Genomic DNA, 19117 nt, shown 5'->3' with positions numbered 1-19117 from the left:
GCGCAGGTGTTGGCAACGTTGTGTGAGAAGAAGCGCGCCAAACTTTCTGGATCAACATGATTAAGCCCGATGGATTATATACAATGTGCTTTTTGTGCTACAAAACCACACTGACTAATGGTGTTAAATTAAGCTATGATGAGTTTTCACTGTTAATTTAATAATTTACCATCTCAATTAAATGTTGATGCCTCCATGACCAAGTTAAGCAGATGAGACTGAGGACAACTATGTAGAAGAACAGATGTTCACTATGTCTCGATGGCCCCAGCGCTGCTGAGACATGCAGACAGGCGGAGAGGACGTGCAGGAAAAGCAGATATCATATTTTATTATATACACATACATATACACATATTACTGGGTGCATTCCATATTTCAAAAACACAAATATTGACAATTTGTATAATTTATTATTATTATTATTTTTTTCTGTGGCTCGAGGGGGGGCCGCGCTCTAGCGCCACTGGTGCTGGTCATTTCTAAACTACCGTAATAATGAAAAATAACATTTTGACATTACAGTATTATTCTGTTGGTGAGTGTTGGAAAATCTCAGCAACCTCAAATGTAGTTAAAACAAATAAACAGATATATTTTGGGTTTGGCTGTAAATGAAGACAAGTGAGAGAGAGCTGAGTTGAGCTGTTTGTAGCTGACCTGACAACTGCAAACCTGAATTTATTACATTTGGACATGTACATATAATTTACAACCACAGTGATTCTTAAATGAATGGAACACTAATAGTTCTATGTATTTTGTTAGTGACTACAGACTACTAAACATTAAACCTTTACAGCCTCAAAATCCTGAGAAACATGTGGATTTGTCTCATACTGTCCTGTGATGAAAAACTCAACTCAGGTTCAGAGTAACGACAGCCCTCATGTATCAAACCCCCTTAAAGGCGTAAAAAACTTTAAAAGGAATAAATAAAACCTTAGAAAGATTCAAGTGCTGCAAGAGACGTACAAACAACATCGAAATGAGCAATAATTTAACTGCAGACTAAGTGGGATTCATCTGTCAAAACGTTTCACACCTTTTCCCTATTTACATATTATGTACAAAACATTGTCTTAATTCACAAGTGTGATTTCATTGGAGCAATAAAATCTGCATGTCCTACATGAGACACAGGCTGGAACAAAGACTGTGCTTCACTAAACGACCGGCCTCCAAGAGGCCCAGTGTGTCCAACCATCCGCTCTGATTTTATTCACATGTTATGCAAAATACACCAAAAAAAGTCTTGTATGAGCACTAGATTATAAAAAATAAGACACTTTAATATTATGTAATTTCAGTAGTTTTCCATGCGCAGTGCAAATAAGTATATTTTTATATTTGAAATGAACATAAGCATTTTCTTTAAGGTATGACTAGGATGGAATTTAGACATACTGAGTTTGAAGGTAAGATCAGCTCATTCTTAAGAAAGGTGAGCATTAACACCCAAACTCGAGAGCTACTTCCTGGTTCTACTTTGACAAACAGATCTTGCAGTAGTTGTGCACTCTATTTTTAAAAAGCAGTGTATATGTGTAATAGATATTTCAGGTGCATTTAAAAGGTTATGCTGAACTGAGGCTACATCCACACTAATACGTTTTCCTTTTGAAACGGGTTTTAAAAGGAAACGATCTACGTCCACACGGGCGTTCCAGCACCATCGTAGAAATGATTTCTGTCCATACCAATGCGCCTGAAAATGAATATTACATGACTCATGATTCAGCGTGCGTACATCAGCGTGTATCAGTTTCTTAGTTAAAGAAAATACAGTTTTATTGTACTCTTTAATAATAAAAGGCTGCTTGATAATCTTCCTCTACTCAAATCCTCCCTCCACTCTTCTCTACTCAAACGGACAAAGTTTCTGAAAACAAAACGTAGTTACGAGGCTGAAGGTCTCTTTCTGTCTCTCACACTGACATCAAATGTACTTGCGCTCAGTATGTCCAATCATCCTGATTTTAGGTAGCCTATTTATTCACAAATAAAATGTACACTCTCATCAAACTCGCATCAAATTGACTCTAAAGATGAGCACTTACAAATCAAAGTTTTACTAGATTATGGGTCAAGAAGAAGAAGACGCAACCCTGGAGTTTCAAACTAAAACGGCATTAGCAGCGTCAGCAGACGCCAGGCGTAAACGTAGCAAAAGATACACGTTCTAAAAACGGAAACGTAGTGTGGATGTAACGTTAAAGCCTGTCCTGTGTTACGTAGCACCATGGATCCATCTGTAATGCTGAGCGCAGTGCAAAAAAAAAGGGTTCCAAAAGGGTTGTTCCTGAAGGGCTGAGGTTCTACCTACAACCATTTAAACTAAGTAAGATTAAGAGTTTCATTAAGAACCTTTTAATCCAAAGAACCCTTTCTGAAAAAAAAGAGTTCTTCAATGATTGTTGAAAGCATGGGTGGTAAAAGATCCTCCCAGCGTTCACATCCCCAAAAACTGTGATTGTGAACCATGATCGTTGTGGGTTGAACTGCATCACCATCAGCACCTTCAGGAGCCTCATTAGGAACCCCGGATGGGTTCTAGATGAAACCCTTGGAATATAATAGAGTTCTCCATAGTTCGGGATGAAACCAGATGGTTCTTGGAATAACCCTTCATGTTGGGATCCGAGGTATAACCCATAACCATTAAGATCCCTCGTATGGGGGCAGGCCAAAGAACCATACATGGTTCTGGTTGTCAGCTGTATTTCTAAGAGTGTAGGCCTCATGATGAGAAAACTGTTAGCATGTGTCCTGGCAGGAAGTATGGCCAAAACTATTAAAGATTCCATGAAATGGGCCCTTGAACTTGAAAAGTGCCGCATGGTAGAAATGGTGTCTTCAGTGGTGACCTCATGCTGAATCCAACCAAAAATTCTACAATACCGCCTATCTAATGTGAATATTGTGAAATAACCAACATGATTTCTGGAATGACGTCAGGGTCGGGTCAGCAAATTTATTGCCTTGAAAATGATGCTGCAAAAGGAGCACAGACAAGAGGAAAGGACTGAGGCCCTATGAGCTAAAAGCCACCAACACCGATCTGCTTGAGTGAGTGAAACCCAACATCTAGCGTGTACAACACAGAGAGCAGGACAGTGTGGAGGTTGTAATTCTTCTGCAGCAGAATCAAGATCTGCTGGTTTGACTGCAGTAATACCAAACATCACCACTGATGCAGGTGTTATTCTGCTTAACTAATGCATACATGTATATGGGCAAAATCTATTTCAAGCAGTCCCTGTAATAGAATACTGATACCATGTCAGAAAAAACTTTGGACCAACAATGCAACACTTATGAAAGATAAAAAAGATAAAAAAGATTGTATATAGACACGATAGAGAGCTATCACATGTTTTCAGCCGATGACATGTTGTTGATATTAAAGTGCCATCCTTCAAAAGGTTCCCAATACAACATTCACAGCTAACAGTGTCTACCGGGGGAAACAGAGGGCTTCATGCCTTAACTGCCATATGAGAGCAGTGCAGCGCAGCGCCGTGAGCTAACCAGTGGGGCACGCTCACATGCACGCTCACATGCACGCTCACATGCACGCTCACATGCACTGAAAGTCACTCGGCCGGGCGGCTATGTGAACACAGAGAGTAGAAGCTGTGATAACAACACACACAGAGGGAGAGAGACTTCATTCTCTGCTCAGGTACACATTACTCCTCTAGATCTTTACAGAGACGATAGCTGCTGTTGAGATATTAATGATCTGGATGTTAAATAGAGAACCTGTAAATAAGTGACGGTCACAGTAAAGTCAGAGAACCCGAACAGATACACTACACTATTTAACAGTTTGTGTGCTACAGCATTCAATTATGTGATAAAGGAAATGTAATAATGGAAGATGTAATAATAAAATACTCAGATTAATAGGATTTGTTTTGTCTAGAAGCTGAAACTTTATTTTTGTGAAATAGTATCAGGGTTAGCTGGGATGAATGTTCATTGTATCAGTAGTTGACATCGAGCATGGACGACCTGTGCTGCTCATTACTTCTACTTGTTCTACTGTCGTGACAATAACAGGCTGCACCTCTGCCGTCAAACTAGAAGTCTACGAGCCTTGAGGCTGTCATTTCATTACAACCCACCCAATTTGAAAAACAGAACATAAAACACAAAAGCTTTACTGTTCTTAGAGCATCACCAGAAGTATGGCTGAAACTGTAACATTTGTCCAGAGGGTGGAGCTCGTGAAAGGGTCATAGAAGCATTCCAATCAAAAGGGTTCATCTCTTTGGGAACATGAGGTGCTGCGAATGGGAGATCATGGAGTGTCCACAATGTAAAGAAGATATCCTCATGACAACCTGCCCATTAGAGTTTGACATCATATGTTTAGGTTAAAACATCTGGTCATGGCGGGACAGATGAAGGTATAGTGCTTAAAGAGAAAACTGTTTTAAAAACATTTGAATTCATCCTCTTGGAAACGTGAATATTCGGGGGAATTTCTTGGAAACCCTGCCATTAGTCTTCCAGGTACCATGCTATAGATCATAGTTATAGAAGTGTTAGTTTGAAAAGTTAGACCTCATGCTGGCTGCAGGGGAGAAGTCAGGTCAGAGGGTCACCGAAGCCATTAGAGTCTTCCTCTGAGGGCCATGAATATCCACGGCAAACCTAACAACTAATCAGTAGTTAGGATATCTCAGTCTGGGCCAAACGGTGGAGGGGCACCTCTGTCCTCGCTGCCGCCAGGGCAAAGGTCCTGTGGCATTAATGAGCGCTGCATGAGAACTTGTGTTAAAACCGTACGCACATTTACTTCATAAGTTCAATGACAATTCAAAACAACACAATGTATTCATCCATTTCCTAAACATTACAATAGTATCGTAGTCACCATGTGCACAAATGAGGATTTTAGAGATGTCTGACCGTCAAAGAAGTAGACAATGAAGGTTTGTACAGTAGATTCAACCAAGAGGGCCTGTCTGTCTGTCTGTCTGTCTGTCTGTCTGTCATTAACAGAGTATTTCCGTCTGTCAGCTTGCTGAGTTGTGATTGGACGGTGGGATGATGGGTGTGCGCCTGATGTTCAGTTTGGAGACAGTGACCGTGTCTTCATCTCCTTTTAAAGGCCACACCTGTGTCTCTCATTCTCGTCTTCTTTCTTACACCTCTCCTCCTCTTGTCTGTGAGTCGGTCTCTCATGGTCCGTCGCCCTCTCCCAGGTCAGAGGTCGGCCATCATCGGGCTCTTCCTGTGCTCTGCAACTTCTTATAGATGGGACGAGGTGGAGAAACACAGTTTCAGGGTGTATGGGTTGGACCCATCTGAAAACACACACACACACACACACACACACACACACACACACACACACACACACACACACACACACACACACACACACACACACACACACACACACACACACACACACACACACACACACACACACACACACACACACACACACACACAGTTCAACAATTGATTTATGTCGGCATAAAGAAGCTAGGACACAAATATTGAAGGTGCCATAGAGTGGCACCAGTGACATCGGTCTTTGAAACAGAACACAGAGCAGGCCTGCTCAGTTCTCAAGGACAGAACCAGCAGCGACTTTGCCACTGACAGCAGAGACAGCATGGCACTTTGTAAGCGCTTTAGTCCCTTTTAGGGCAGCCCAAGTTGTTAAAGCCCTCTCACGAGTCACGACCAACCTGTGAGTATGTCCTAGGCTAGACACACACACACACACACACACACACACACACACACACAGTATTAGAGTCTGTCTAGGAAACATTGGCCACGCCCTATTACAGTTATAAGAGTATAAGTACTGAGAAATGAGAGCAGAAAGTGCAGTGTAGTAAATGTATAAATGAATAGGTAGAGAAGAATCCATCATCAGTGAAACTATCAGATATTCATTCACCTTCAGGATTGATTTCAAAGTCAAGAGTATCTTATTACACTTCTTAAACTAGTTCTAGTTCTGTCTGTGGGGAGATCATGCATTTGGTGGTGTGTGCCTGTGTATCCGTCTGTCCGTCCACAGCTAGTCTGGCATACTACTGGACCCATCAGCCGATTGCTATTTAAAGATTATATTTATTGATTTTCAAATGGTTGAAGGGCCATGATACAAATATGTACCCATTTTTTCCAACTTACGCCATTATCGTGGTTCAAAAACTGACATCCACAAAAATGTTTGGTCTCATTTTGAACTGGAGCATCTGCAGATGAATTCCATACCCAATATGTTATGATCCACTAAATGTAGCACGTTTTTGTTATTTTGTCTGCCATCTGGACTGTAAGGGAGCTGGGATAGAGGTTTGAGTGAGATCCCCCCTCATCTTTGTTTGGGGGGGGCACTGACCTACACTCTACGGAGAGAACCTAGTTCTAGTTTGTAGTTATTATTGAATTCCCAGTGAAGTTTACTCTTTAAGATGAACTCTTACATTTGTTGTTTGGTGTAATGTATTTGAAACCCATACTTTTCTGCTCTAGAATGTATATTTATGGGATACTTTTCAAAACTGTTCCTTGTTTTTAAGTATGAAATCTAAAATATTAGCATTGTCCTGAGATAAGGCTCTAAGCATACTGAGGTCTTCTAGTCAGAAGTTCTTCATACTGTATATGTACCGACAGTGATATACAACACTGTGCCTCTACAGCTACTGTACAACACTAACACATCATCAGACGAGGGTATCTGACAGTGTAACACTGGTAAGCTAACACACACACATGTGAGTGAGCTGAAACAAACCGTATGATGAAATGTGACATGTTGGGTTCCTTCTTCCTTTAGTTGTATTATTGTACAGTATGTATTTAACCTTGACATCCTAAATGGGAAAACACCGAGGTACCGAGGTCCAACATTACCAGGAAGTAGGACAATCAGAATTATGGATATACCTAGATTATGATATAATCAAGCTGTATGAGGTCTTGACAGAGTGGACATTAAAGTATACGAATGCTTGAAGGACAGGAAGTGTCTTTCAGAAAGACTTACTGGGTATCCTGATCTGGTAGTGGTTGAGAACAGTAAGAACCTCCACTGCCTCCGTCTTACTGTCAAACTCCAACAAGCCGGAGATGGTCTTAGAGGATGCTGAGGGAGAGAGAAGCAAAATGTCAGATTAAAAGAGCCGACTCAACAGTACTAATGCCGCGGCTTAAGTTCCAGGCCCCGAGGACCAGGGGCCTCACGGGACAGGAGCGTAGACATTTTTTTTTTAAATGTACATATTATAAATGATAAATTTGCACCAGTGCCTCCATGAGCACCATTGGGCCAGGGAAGTCACAGAGCTTTCTGTGCACAGCTGTGATGATCAACGTTATGTAGGTTTGTATTGTAAGACTACCATGAAATTATATTTCTATTCACTGTGTATGTGAGCGATGACCCTACTGTTACACCTCACTACTCCTACACAAACATTCCGAGGCCTGAGTCAGTTACAAAGTCAGTAAAACAGCTGCGATGATGGCGCTTTGTTGGCGACGGTGCAGTCTCCGTCAGCACCATGGACACATCAAACAAGCAGGACGAGGACAGCCTGCAGCTCAGGGTACATTTTATTCTATCGTCTCTCATCTCTATCACTCGATTACTCTAATACTCCATATTGGCAAACATAATGACCCAGGACAACTCAGGAAGACAACTTACATTTACAAGATCAGAATAATACGAGTGTGGCCTACATACACTCTTCTTCTACTACTTCTAAAGGTGAGACAGTACACCAGTGTTTACACTGCTTCGTTGCATGTGGTGTTTGCAGGTTTTTATTGAAAAGACTGAGTTTCTGTGCTGTTGTCGCTGTGCACACAGACTGACAACCTAGCTCTGTCCTGACTTATTGCTCATGTAGTGTCTTCTGTTGATGAGTTTCATATTCTGTTTAATAATTAATAATAAGAATAAAACATTTGATCTAATAAGTCAAAGACACTTTACAAAGAGGATAAAATAGATAGAGATATTTAAAAACATACATCATAGAAATAGACAGACAAGTCAAATGGTTAGACTTTAAAAACAGACCTGAAAAGGTCTATTTGAGTGCTTTTTTGAAGTAAGGGAGTGAATCTGAGATCCGGAGGTGAGTGGGAAGAGAGAAGCAGAAAAGGCCCCGTCACCCGAGGTTCGGTGCTCGGTGCTCGCTGTGGGCGTGAGGAGGTGAGCAGTTGGCGATCTGAGGGCACGTGTAGGAGTGTGCCACTAAAGCAGTGTGGGTAGGTATGGAGAGTTTTGTAGGTGATGAGGAGTGTGAAATGGATGCGATGTTCTGTAGGGAGTCAGCGGAGGTTTTGGAGGACAGGGGTGGTGTGTTCTCTGGAGCTAGTGTGTGTAAGCATCTGGGCAGCTGACTTTTGAACATAATTAAACTTTTTGAGGAGCTTGGAGTGAAGACCAAAAAGAAGGCTATTGCAGTAGTCGAGCCTCAAGGTGATGAACGAGCGGATGAGGAGAAGCAGCAGAAAAGGAGAGGGATGGGCGGAAGACAGCAATGTTTTTGAGATGAAAACAGGCTGTTTTGACAATGTGGTCGATGTGGGATTCAAATGAAAGGAGGCTGTGGATGTTGGAGGAAGGGTAGACAGTGGAGCCATTGATGGAGAAGCAGTTGGTGTGTTTGGTGTTTTGGGCCGATGATGATGATGATGATGACTTCAGATTTTTTGCAATTTTGGGAGGGATAAGGGCCTCCAAAACTTCTGTAGCCTCGGGCCAAAAGTAAAATCAATAGTAATATAAAATAACAATATTAAGGCGCTTGGTGACACAGTGGGGTAGGAGCAGTCAAATGAATCATTTTCACAGACTACAAAAGCTCTAACAAGAACCTAATAAAACATCTCACATTGAAGTTCTACTTACGTTTGGCATCAAACATCTTGAATTTGACGAAGCCAGGCACGTCATGCTCCGTACACAGCTGCCAAAACACACACAGCAGCTAATATGTGAGAAGGCTCCATCAGCTGTGACCCCTCCTTCATCAACACAGACAAGCCTCCACACATTAAAGACATTCAGACTTATACAATATTACCACGCTCATTTGGCTTAATCATGAACCTGCACGAACAATAAAATGTGTAAATCTGATGAATGGTCATGTCGTGTATGCGTCATGATTTGGGTGTTCATTCACTCTCTCTAGTCTTTTGGCTCTCCTTGCTCTAACCCTGCTGTGCTTCACACCCAGCTCCTCCCTCCAGTCTCTCATGTTGGTCCATCCAGACTTGGACTGCACTGCTCTCCACATATATAAAAAACTACTAGTGTTATTACTAGGTTTGTGTGTAACAACATAACATTTATGGAGGCATGTATGCATTTCTAACACAATTTACAATAAACCGCTAATACGTAAGTCAAATTGAATATGGAAGTAAAAACGCATCCATACTTTATATATCAGCATGTATCTCATAAAATATATTGGACATTTATGACAATGGACTTCTTTGCTTTATGTACTTATATGTACATATATGTGATTTATGTTTTGGGTATTGGTGAGAGACGTACATTTACATAAATATTACATATGTCATTTAAATATATGTCCATGCTGAATATCAGATTTTTTATAGAATAGAAAACATATTTGATATTTGTTTTTGAAGAATTGGGAACTTATTAATACATTCCTAACACAACTATAGTTTTGCTGAAGAGATTTGCAAATAAGTCAACAGTAATTATTCCATAATGTAAAGAGTGCAACTTAATACTGCAAAACCTGAGAACATTCAGTCTACCGGAGAGGGACAGGGAAGTACGCTCACGCTACTTTAAAGTAGAAGAGACGGAGGGGCCGTACCCTCAGTAAATGCTCCTGTGATATGCACGGAGGGACGTTGTAGTAGTGCAGCACTGCAGACGGAGGCTGGATGATGTTTTTGGAGGCCTGTCCGGCGCTGCTGAAGCGGTTGTTCCTCGTCATGGCAAAGTCCTTGTAGCTGCTGCTGCCGTCCTCTAACTCGAACACCTGGCTGGGGATCACTGCGTGCTGCTTCGACACACTGCAACAACACAGCACCACAGTCACCTGATCCACTCATGCGCGTCTACGTGTTCTACAGAACACAGCCCAAATACCATCAAAACATTGACAACATGTCAGCTTTGTATGCGTCGTGACATCATTTCACATCCAAAGCAGTTGGAAAGAATCAAATGTTGAGACTGTTGGCTTTAAAGCACCATCCACAGGCCGCGGGCAGGCACCTCATCTACTGCTGAAGCATCCCAACCAGGGCTGCACGATTATGGCCAAAATCATAATCACCATCATTTTGAGGGCTGTGGCGTCACTGCCAAGATGGTGACGGCCAGAGAAGCCCACCATGAGCTTCACAACGGCTCCCAGAAACCTCTGGGTGACGTCACGGAGACTACGTCCATGTGAGAAGCTGCACCTCTGATATCAGCTTTATAGATTTATATATAGTTGATCAAATGATTTGTTTGGTTGACATCAAAGGGATCAAGAACAATTTAATAGTCCCATTGTTTTATTAAATGTATTGTTAGTTGTATTATTACACTGTGACTTCAGCTGTTGGTTTGTGGACTGGCTTTAAAGCCTTGAGTTTGGTATTTTGGCTGTTGCCATCTTGTTTTCTGTCCGTCGCCATCTTGTTTGTTTGCAACCAGAAGTGACACTAAAGGGCGGCACTAATTACAACTGAACGCTGAATAAGTCATTTTTATGCATACAAATGTTACAATTAACTTTTATGAAGAAAACATGCTGTGAAAGGGTTCAAGTTAAAAGACAGACAACTACCACACAGGACAACACCGTGGCAGAGACCTGTCAATCACAGTAGCCCCGCCCTAAATCATCCCCTGCTTTATGGTCTATTTGACTCTAAATGGACCATGATTTACTAAATCAACATCATGCTGTATTGACTCATGTTTAAAATGTTTACTGAGGTAATAAATCAAGAGAGAAGTAGAGTCATGTTCTCATAGACTTCTATACAACCAGAGGAGTCGCCCCCTGGTGGACAGTAGAGAGAATGCAGCTTTATGAAGCTTTGGCTTCACTCTTCAGAACCGGATTTTGTCACTTGATCCACATACACTAAAGGTGTTTAACATGTTAAAGTAACATTTGTTTTTATCATCCCCCAATTTTTCTCAAATGTTTCTGTTTTATAAACAGTCAATTAATAATCGTTGGCTTTTTGGATTGTTAGATAAATATCTGAAGACTCTGGGAACTAGTGACTTGGCATCTACTACTATTTTCTTCCACATTTCAAAAGGCAAAACAATGAGGAGATGAATAAACCTATAAAGCCACAGGTCCTTCTATGCATACATTTTGGATGTATCATTTAGGACATTTACATTTGACAGACATGATAACAAACCTATAAATAATAAATGATGACAATAATAAAGTGTGTGTGGGTTGATCTACTTCTCACCAGACATTGAGTCTCTTGCCGAACACCTTGATGCTGTTGAGGTGTGTGATGGCTCTGTCCACAGCATACTCATCTCCCATCTCAACCAACGCTGTGCCAGGAACACTCTTCATAAACTTTACCTGAAAGTACACACACACACACACACACACACACACACACACACACACACTGACCAGCTGTCCTACATGACTCACCTTTTCAGATGGAACACTAATAAAAAGGACAGGTTCACAACTTTTCGAGTGTATCTTAAAACAATAGCTGTAATCACTCTTTCACTCTTTCATTCTGGATATTAACGAGATCACAATGTTAATGATGTGGACAAAAACCTCAGTGTGTAATTCCTGCAGCCTAATCACCCAAACAGCAGTGGCTGGTGTGACACCATAGTTACAACAGTTTCTTTGTTTCTATAATAGACATTATGAAACAGCGAGCCATCACGGACCCCCTTTGAGAAATTCAAACACACCTACCTTCTCAATGTTGCCATAGAGGCAGAATAGGTTGAAGATGCGGGTGCAGTTCATCTTGGATGAATGGAGGCCGCTAACCATGGCAACGGAGCTGGGGGTGTGGGCAGAGTATGAGGAGGAGGACTGGGGCAGCGGATAGGACACCATGTCTGGAATGTCCGCTGAGGTCTGCTTGTACCTGCTGTTGCCAGGCAGAGGCAGCAGGGGGCAGGGTGAACCTGAGGAGGCAGAGACGGTAGGAGCTGAGATGCTAACAGCTGTCTCACGGCCAGGTAAAGCGGTGAAAATATACGTACTCTGAAACTGATACTGATGTTTTTGGTGGGCCTTTTATTAAGCGGTTTAAAGTCAGTACAAGCTTTCTGCGTTCTGACCGTTATCTACTGTAGGCAACACACCGACTATGAATAATGACCTCATACAAACCCACTTCAAAAACGTGCAAACTATCTCTTTGCATCAATGAGCGTGGCAGGGATCTGTTTCCAAATGCAGGTGAAGGTATACCCACTGCTGCACCTCTGACCATTACACGCCTGGCAGACTACATCGATGCTAAGTGAATGTGTGTGTAGGTGAGGAAGTGTCACGTTTCACCTCAGCGGTATGCGGATCTGTCGAATAAGTAACAGCCTTGTGTTCGTCAGCAGATTCAGTTACCAGTTCCATTCTAGGTGTCTTACCGTAGCCGTTGTCACTGTAGGACGATGGGTGTTCTCCTAAAATGGCCTGTCTCTGCCTTCCCTTTCCACGGTCTGAAACACACACACACACACACGCGCGTTATTAGATTGTGTGCAGCACCTAGATTAATATTCTTCAAAACAATGGGCTCATATATGTAGATATTGCTTTTAATAATTCAGAAGACTCCACAGTAAAAGTGGAAGAGGTATTTATCCAGAACAAGGCCACTTCAGTGTCTCCTTTTTGACACCACAGAGGTCTCTAGTGGCTGGCTGCAGTACACGTGATAAACCCCGCCCCCTTCACATGAGCATTACATTACATTACATTACAGTCATTTAGCAGACGCTTTTATCCAAAGCGACTTACAATTCTATCACATTTCTAAACCGTAGGCACAGCTACGGGAGCAATTTTGGGGTAAGTGTCTTGCTCAAGGACACATCGACATGCAACTAGCGGAGCCGGGGATTGACCCTCTGATTGAAGGACGGCCCTGCTCTCCACTTAGCCACAGTCGCCTCCATGGGCCAAACTATCAAGTACACATCAAATACATTTCCTCCAAAGATGGTTTCTGTTATTTTGAGTATATCTTAAATAACTGACATAAAGATCTTCATATAAGTCTATGGTTCATACAGTCTGTGTCGCTAACTAGCTTAGCAACGTTTCCACTGACAGTAAGGTTAGCCAGCACTGTGTTCATATCAGTGTCAGCAGTTTGACGTATCACGAGTCTGTGTAACAGAACATGCATCAGTTTGATCATGTTTATAGAGATATTATCATTGAGCTGTGGCTGGACTTGGTTTAAGATGGCAGCGGCCATATCTGGAATATTTTGGCTTCACTTTTGCACAGGAGAGGGAAGTCTATAGATTAGTCCAATTGACCCATTGGACTAATCTTTACCGATGTTATGTTCCCAGATCTCAGCAATTAGCTTGGTTATTACAATAATCATTGTTATTAAAAGAAAACAACAAGAATAACACCCAAGTTGGAAACAATATATTTTGGTATATCCTTAAATAAACATAGCCAAAAGGTTACACACAGCAGCACAACGCCACAAGATCATGTTTGAGGTGGAATCTGGAGGGTAAACTGATATTGTAGCACTAAGTGATCGTGGGAGCTGTCAGTTATTAGTCAGGCATGAAAAAGGAATACTATTAGAGCGTTCCTTGAAACCATTTTATTAACAGCGATCTGATTATTGTGTAAACATTGCTGGGTTCTGAGCGCACAGCACAGTTGGTGCATTGTGGCCCGAGGTACAACGTGAATCAGCAGCACCTTGCTCTCGTGCAGCACGCATATCTATACAGAACCGTAATAGGGAATTCCAGCTTCACACCACTTTGGTCTTATTTTCATGGCTTTGTCATTTCTAGCCATCCTGCCAATCCATTTTTTTACATTTCTGAGGGCCTCTGCAACAAGTCCATTCGTCTTTCTTGTCCAGCCATGTTCTCCAGCTCCTCCTGGGGATCCCAAGACATTCCCAGGCCAGATGGGATATGTAATTCCTCCAGCATGTTCTGGGGCAGCCCTGGGGTCTCCTCCCAGTTGGAGGTGAAAACCTCTAGAGAAAGGCTTCCAGGAGGCCTCATAATCAGATTCCAAAACCATTTAAACTGGCTTCTTCTGAAGCGAAGGAACAGCAGTTCCACTCCTAGGTCCTTCCAGATGTCTGAGCTCCTAACCGGGCCACCCCACCAAGGACACTGATCTCTTCTGCTCATGTCCACAATGTCCTTCATTTGGTCATGACTCAAACCTTATGAGCATGAGGGTTGGAACGTAGATTGACTGCTAAGTGAGAGCTTCATCTTCAGGCTCCACTCAATAGTCCAGTGCAATGGCCACATTACAGCTGAAGCCACACCATTCCATCTGTTGATCTTATGTAGCATCTTACTCTCACTTGTGAAGACCTTTTGCTCATTGCTCAGCAACTGAGGACCCCCTTGTCCAGCAGAATAATAGCAATAATAATAATAATAATACTCTATTTGTGAGGAGTTTAAAAAAGGTACTAAAAGGTACTTGATATTGTAAAACCAGCAAAAGAAACAGTAGAAGCAATAACAAAACCTTATTAGGGCCTGTGTCCACATCGCGTCTTGACAACATATTACCACTCTAACCTCTTGTATGGTAGATTAGTGTTGCTCCTTTGCTTTTATATTATCTATTTGGGCTATAATTTATTGTTTGACAATGTTTTTTAACTGAGCACAAATCAGGGGATGTGTCCTTCATACTTTGTATGAATGAGCTTGTCACCAGTCAGTCTGACAGCCGTAACGTTGAAGCAAGGCGAGACGTACAGCGTTAAAAGCGCAACACTCGCAGGCAACATTCAGTGTTGCCCGGATGATATGCTCCCACTCATATCCGTCTCAGTCTTTGTCATGAGAGTGCTTATTAATAAAAACATGTCTGACGTATAAAGTTTAGGAGACACGGCTTCTTCCATTTACTACAGTGACGTCAGCAGTGCTTTCCTGAAAAGTTCAGATCTTTTCAACTTGAAGCTCAGAAATAAGATGCTGGGTGCAGCGCTTTCGCTCTAGGCGGCCGCATGCGCTCTCTGATCATTGGGAACAATTGAAAAAAAGACGCTCAGAAAAAACAATGAAACAGCAATATCATGATCGGCTAGACGGACCATAGCAAACAAAGGGAACTGTTATTACTAGGGCGGCAACTAACGATTACTTTGTTCATCTGGTGGTTACTTTGATTATTAATCGAATACATTTTTTTCTTAGTGTTTTATTTTTTTAATTTAAAAAAACTTGTTTTAATGCTCTTTTACTAAACATTGGGTATATATTTATTTAATAATTCTATCATATTTATTATCTTAAATTTCTCTTTTTTTCATATATATTATTATTTTAGTATATTTGTGCATCTCCTGTTTTTTATGGTCTATTTACCCTTTTTCAAATGTGGGCAAATAGACCATCAAAAACAAATAAAAAGGGTAGCATGAGTACCAGGTGCTCTCAGGAACATGTGTACCAGGTGCTCTGTCAGCCCAAGTGAACATCCAAGATGGTCCAAGAGAAGAGCAAACAAGGCACAAGCGAACAGGTCAGAGAGCCGCCACAACCACCAGTGCGGGGGACTTGGAGGTCCTGTCGCTTCACATTCGGCTGCAAACCGACCCTGTATGTGGAGGTCACAGGTCAATGAAGCCCGCATCATTTGCAAAACGCAGAAAGGGCTATGCTATTGCATTCTGTGTACTAAACAGCATCCTGGCAGAGCCCTGTGGCTTTTGTAAATGATGTTATCACCTTACTAATAGCTGAGATCTGAGACACAACAACTTGCCCAAATCTCTGCCACACTGCATCCCAAAAACAGAAGCCTTGGAGCGCACCAAATCTGAACCATTTAAAACATCATCCAAGTATACCAGTGAAGGGATGGACCACAACGGATGATGATGCTACAGGAGAGATTCGAGACATTCTTATGGATGCTTTCATAATCTGATTACTTGTCACATTAAAATCCATTATAACAGCTGTGAATCCAGCCTGAATTCTCCATGATTTTAAATTACATTAATTTCTATAAACCACACTCATGAGTAATTATTCCACACCCCAGAAATATAATAAATTCAATAAACTTCATGGTAATGAATGTAATGATGGAGGTGACTAGATAAGAAATAAACAACTTCAAGGTGGATTTATTCAGAGAGAGGCAGGTTTAGTGATACAGAGAAGGTCATGTGATCAGAGATATTAAAGAGACAGTACCTGTGAAGCATCAAGTTCTCTTTTTTCTCCCTCAGCACGAATGAACATCACCTGCATTACATTATCATCATAATGATAAAAACATCACCATTATAACTGTGGCTGTCAAACACATTGAATCATTGTGTCTCATCAACAACACAGTGAATGCATCACATGCTGTAGTATATACAGTAGACTACATACAAGCCACACAGCACAATAGAGGCACATTGAAAAGACACAGACTTCTTTTGTCTCATAGGAAAAGGGAGAAGTATGCCCCCCCCCGAACCTTCTGTGCAATAATTCATAGTGTGTGTTTAATTTATATTTCTTATAGTTCATAGTCTGTATTTATTTAACTTTTTTATAAACTTTTTTATTCTATAAAGTGTATCTCTTTTCTAGTCTTCTGACCAATCAAAGCTCTTCAACACTACATGTCATCATTCACCCATTCATACACTGATGGCAGGGGCTACCATGCAAGGTGCCACCTGCCCATCAACTATCTAACATTTATACAACATTCACACACCGCAGGCACAGCTACGGGAGCAATTTGGGGTGTCTTGCCCAAGGACACATCGACGTGGACGAGTGGATCGAACCGCCAAGTACAAGCACATACACACCCACTTCAACTCACACAGCAATTTGGAGGAGAGATGCTACAGCAGAGAAAGTGAGAAGGCCAGGAGATAATCTAGACAGCAGGATGGCCATCTACACTGAGCTCAGTACGTTCAGAGAGACATAATGTGTGAACCCACCAAGAGCAGACACCATCATTAAACTCCTCAGTTATACATCCCAACGTTTTATAAGGATACAAAAGTAGAAACTATACCGCACGAATGCAAACAGAAGCTGATTAACCACATTATGTCATATTTAGTGTTGGGAACATACTGAGTGTATGGGAAAGACATGGACACCGCTCTAGAATGGGTATGCTGAGGTTTAAATGGACGTTTTGATACTTCTGTAAAACCATTGTAACTGTGGGGAAAGCAAACTGACCATAATGTCCACTGTCCTCAGGGAAGAAGCAAACTGGACACAGAGAGTGGTACGAAGGACAGTTGAGCTGGTTCTGAACATTATAGAATTCAAAATCTAGACCATGAATATGGGGACCTTCAGACATTTAGTGTCGGAGATGTTCAGAATCTTACATATGCAAAAAAAGACCACCAGCTATATTTAGCAGAGAAGGATCTGACACAAAGCATTGAATATAAAAGTGTTACCATCCCTTACTGATCCAGGACCTGATATCCGCAGTATAGACAAATTCTAGGAATGCCAAGGGAGTGTAAAAGGAAGTAGGAAGCAAATGACAACAATACATTTGAAAAACATTTAAATAACTCAGTAATACAAGCAGAATGCAGACCCATGTTGTTGTTCAGTCCACCAACTATCCCAAACACACATAAACAGCTACAGCTGTGGCTTGTTGACAGAGGCGTGGCCTTCAGATACGATGACCTCTACCTCTTTCACTTTGATATCTTAGTTAAATGAATGGCTCATTCTTACCGACACTCAATCCCGAGAGTCTGCAGTGACTCCTTTATTTTCTGTTCATTATACATGTAGCTGTAGTCAGCAGCTGCATTTTGCAATGCATCTGCAGTCTCTAATTTACACACAGCTAACACAGCATGGGTACCTTAATTCATTATTGAAATCTTCTGACTCGGCAAGGATCTAATTGACCGTCTCTACTTGACACTGGTGAGTTGTTCTACACTGCTATCTGTGACGGTCCCCCGGCTTGATTATTTGTAGATGTGTTTTCTTCTTTAATGCAACAGGTACCTGGAGGAGTTTGTTGCCCTAGTTGGAGGCACCTGCTGTCCCGCTATAAACCTTTTGGCCACTAGACACTCTTCACTCCCATTCATTATCGTTTTGTTCTCATCAGGCGACAAACTCCAGTTCTGACAAGTGAGGCCGATGCAAAAGTATCTTAAAACTTGTATTCTCTCTCGTGTCTATCAGGGGGCGACTCCTCTGGTTGTATAGAAGTCTATGATAAAAATGACTCTACTTCTCTCTTGATTTATTACCTCAGTAAACATTGTAAACATGAGTTTATGGTCTCAATCTCTAGTTTCAAGTCTTCTTCAATACAGCATGATGTTTATTTAGTAAATGATGGTCCATTTAGAGAAAAATCATTTGGAGTGGAAATAGCTAATGAGTAAACCATCATGTTTCCTTCTCATCTCTGTTTAAAGTTGCACATGCTCAGTACCAATCAAACAAGGCGAGCACTGTAGCCAATTCTTTTTTAGGGATACAGTGGCGACAGGATCCGCCCACTTACTGTCAAAAAGAATACAGCAGGTGAAAGATTTGCATGTAGGACAGCAATGATAGTAGCTGTCTGCTCGGGGATAACAGCACGCGCTCAACGCCTGGTTTTCTCCTCGCAGACTGCAGCATTACACACACACAAGTAGAGATATTTTGTGTGCTTAAGTCATTTGCGTGCTTGGCTCTTTGAGTTCAGCTGTTTTGGCTCCTCTACTTCCGCCTGCCTGGATCTCATTTGCGCCACTGAATTTTTGACATTGATTTGCCGCCACAATTAATAATGAAAAAAAGTAATAATGTTGAAAAAGTTGCCTCCTCCACGGCTTGTGGATAGTACGTGTTACCTGGTACTTGTTTTGTTCCCCC

At 41.6% G+C, this 19117-nt stretch overlaps 1 protein-coding gene across 1 annotated transcript in view; it reads right to left on the bottom strand.

The window, feature by feature from the left end:
- Nucleotides 1-3875: 3875 nt before the first annotated feature.
- The window catches only part of LOC306703349 (heterogeneous nuclear ribonucleoprotein L-like), a gene marked incomplete at its 5' end in the record, with an annotated part of 44327 nt that continues 29085 nt past the window's right edge, over nucleotides 3876-19117 (bottom strand). The window contains 7 exons of the mRNA XM_079169292.1: nucleotides 3876-5318; nucleotides 7031-7129; nucleotides 8909-8966; nucleotides 9861-10062; nucleotides 11482-11603; nucleotides 11964-12181; nucleotides 12647-12718. Of these exons, the coding sequence (XP_079025418.1) occupies nucleotides 5263-5318; nucleotides 7031-7129; nucleotides 8909-8966; nucleotides 9861-10062; nucleotides 11482-11603; nucleotides 11964-12181; nucleotides 12647-12718 (827 nt within the window). The 3' untranslated portion in view covers nucleotides 3876-5262. The remainder of the gene's footprint in view (nucleotides 5319-7030; nucleotides 7130-8908; nucleotides 8967-9860; nucleotides 10063-11481; nucleotides 11604-11963; nucleotides 12182-12646; nucleotides 12719-19117) is intronic.

The sequence above is a fragment of the Pholis gunnellus genome, assembly GCF_910591455.1.
Source record: "Pholis gunnellus genome assembly, chromosome: 11".
NCBI lineage: Eukaryota > Metazoa > Chordata > Actinopteri > Perciformes > Pholidae > Pholis > Pholis gunnellus.
The sequence above is the reverse complement of the archived record's forward strand: the minus strand, read 5'-3'. Positions and strand labels throughout refer to the sequence as shown.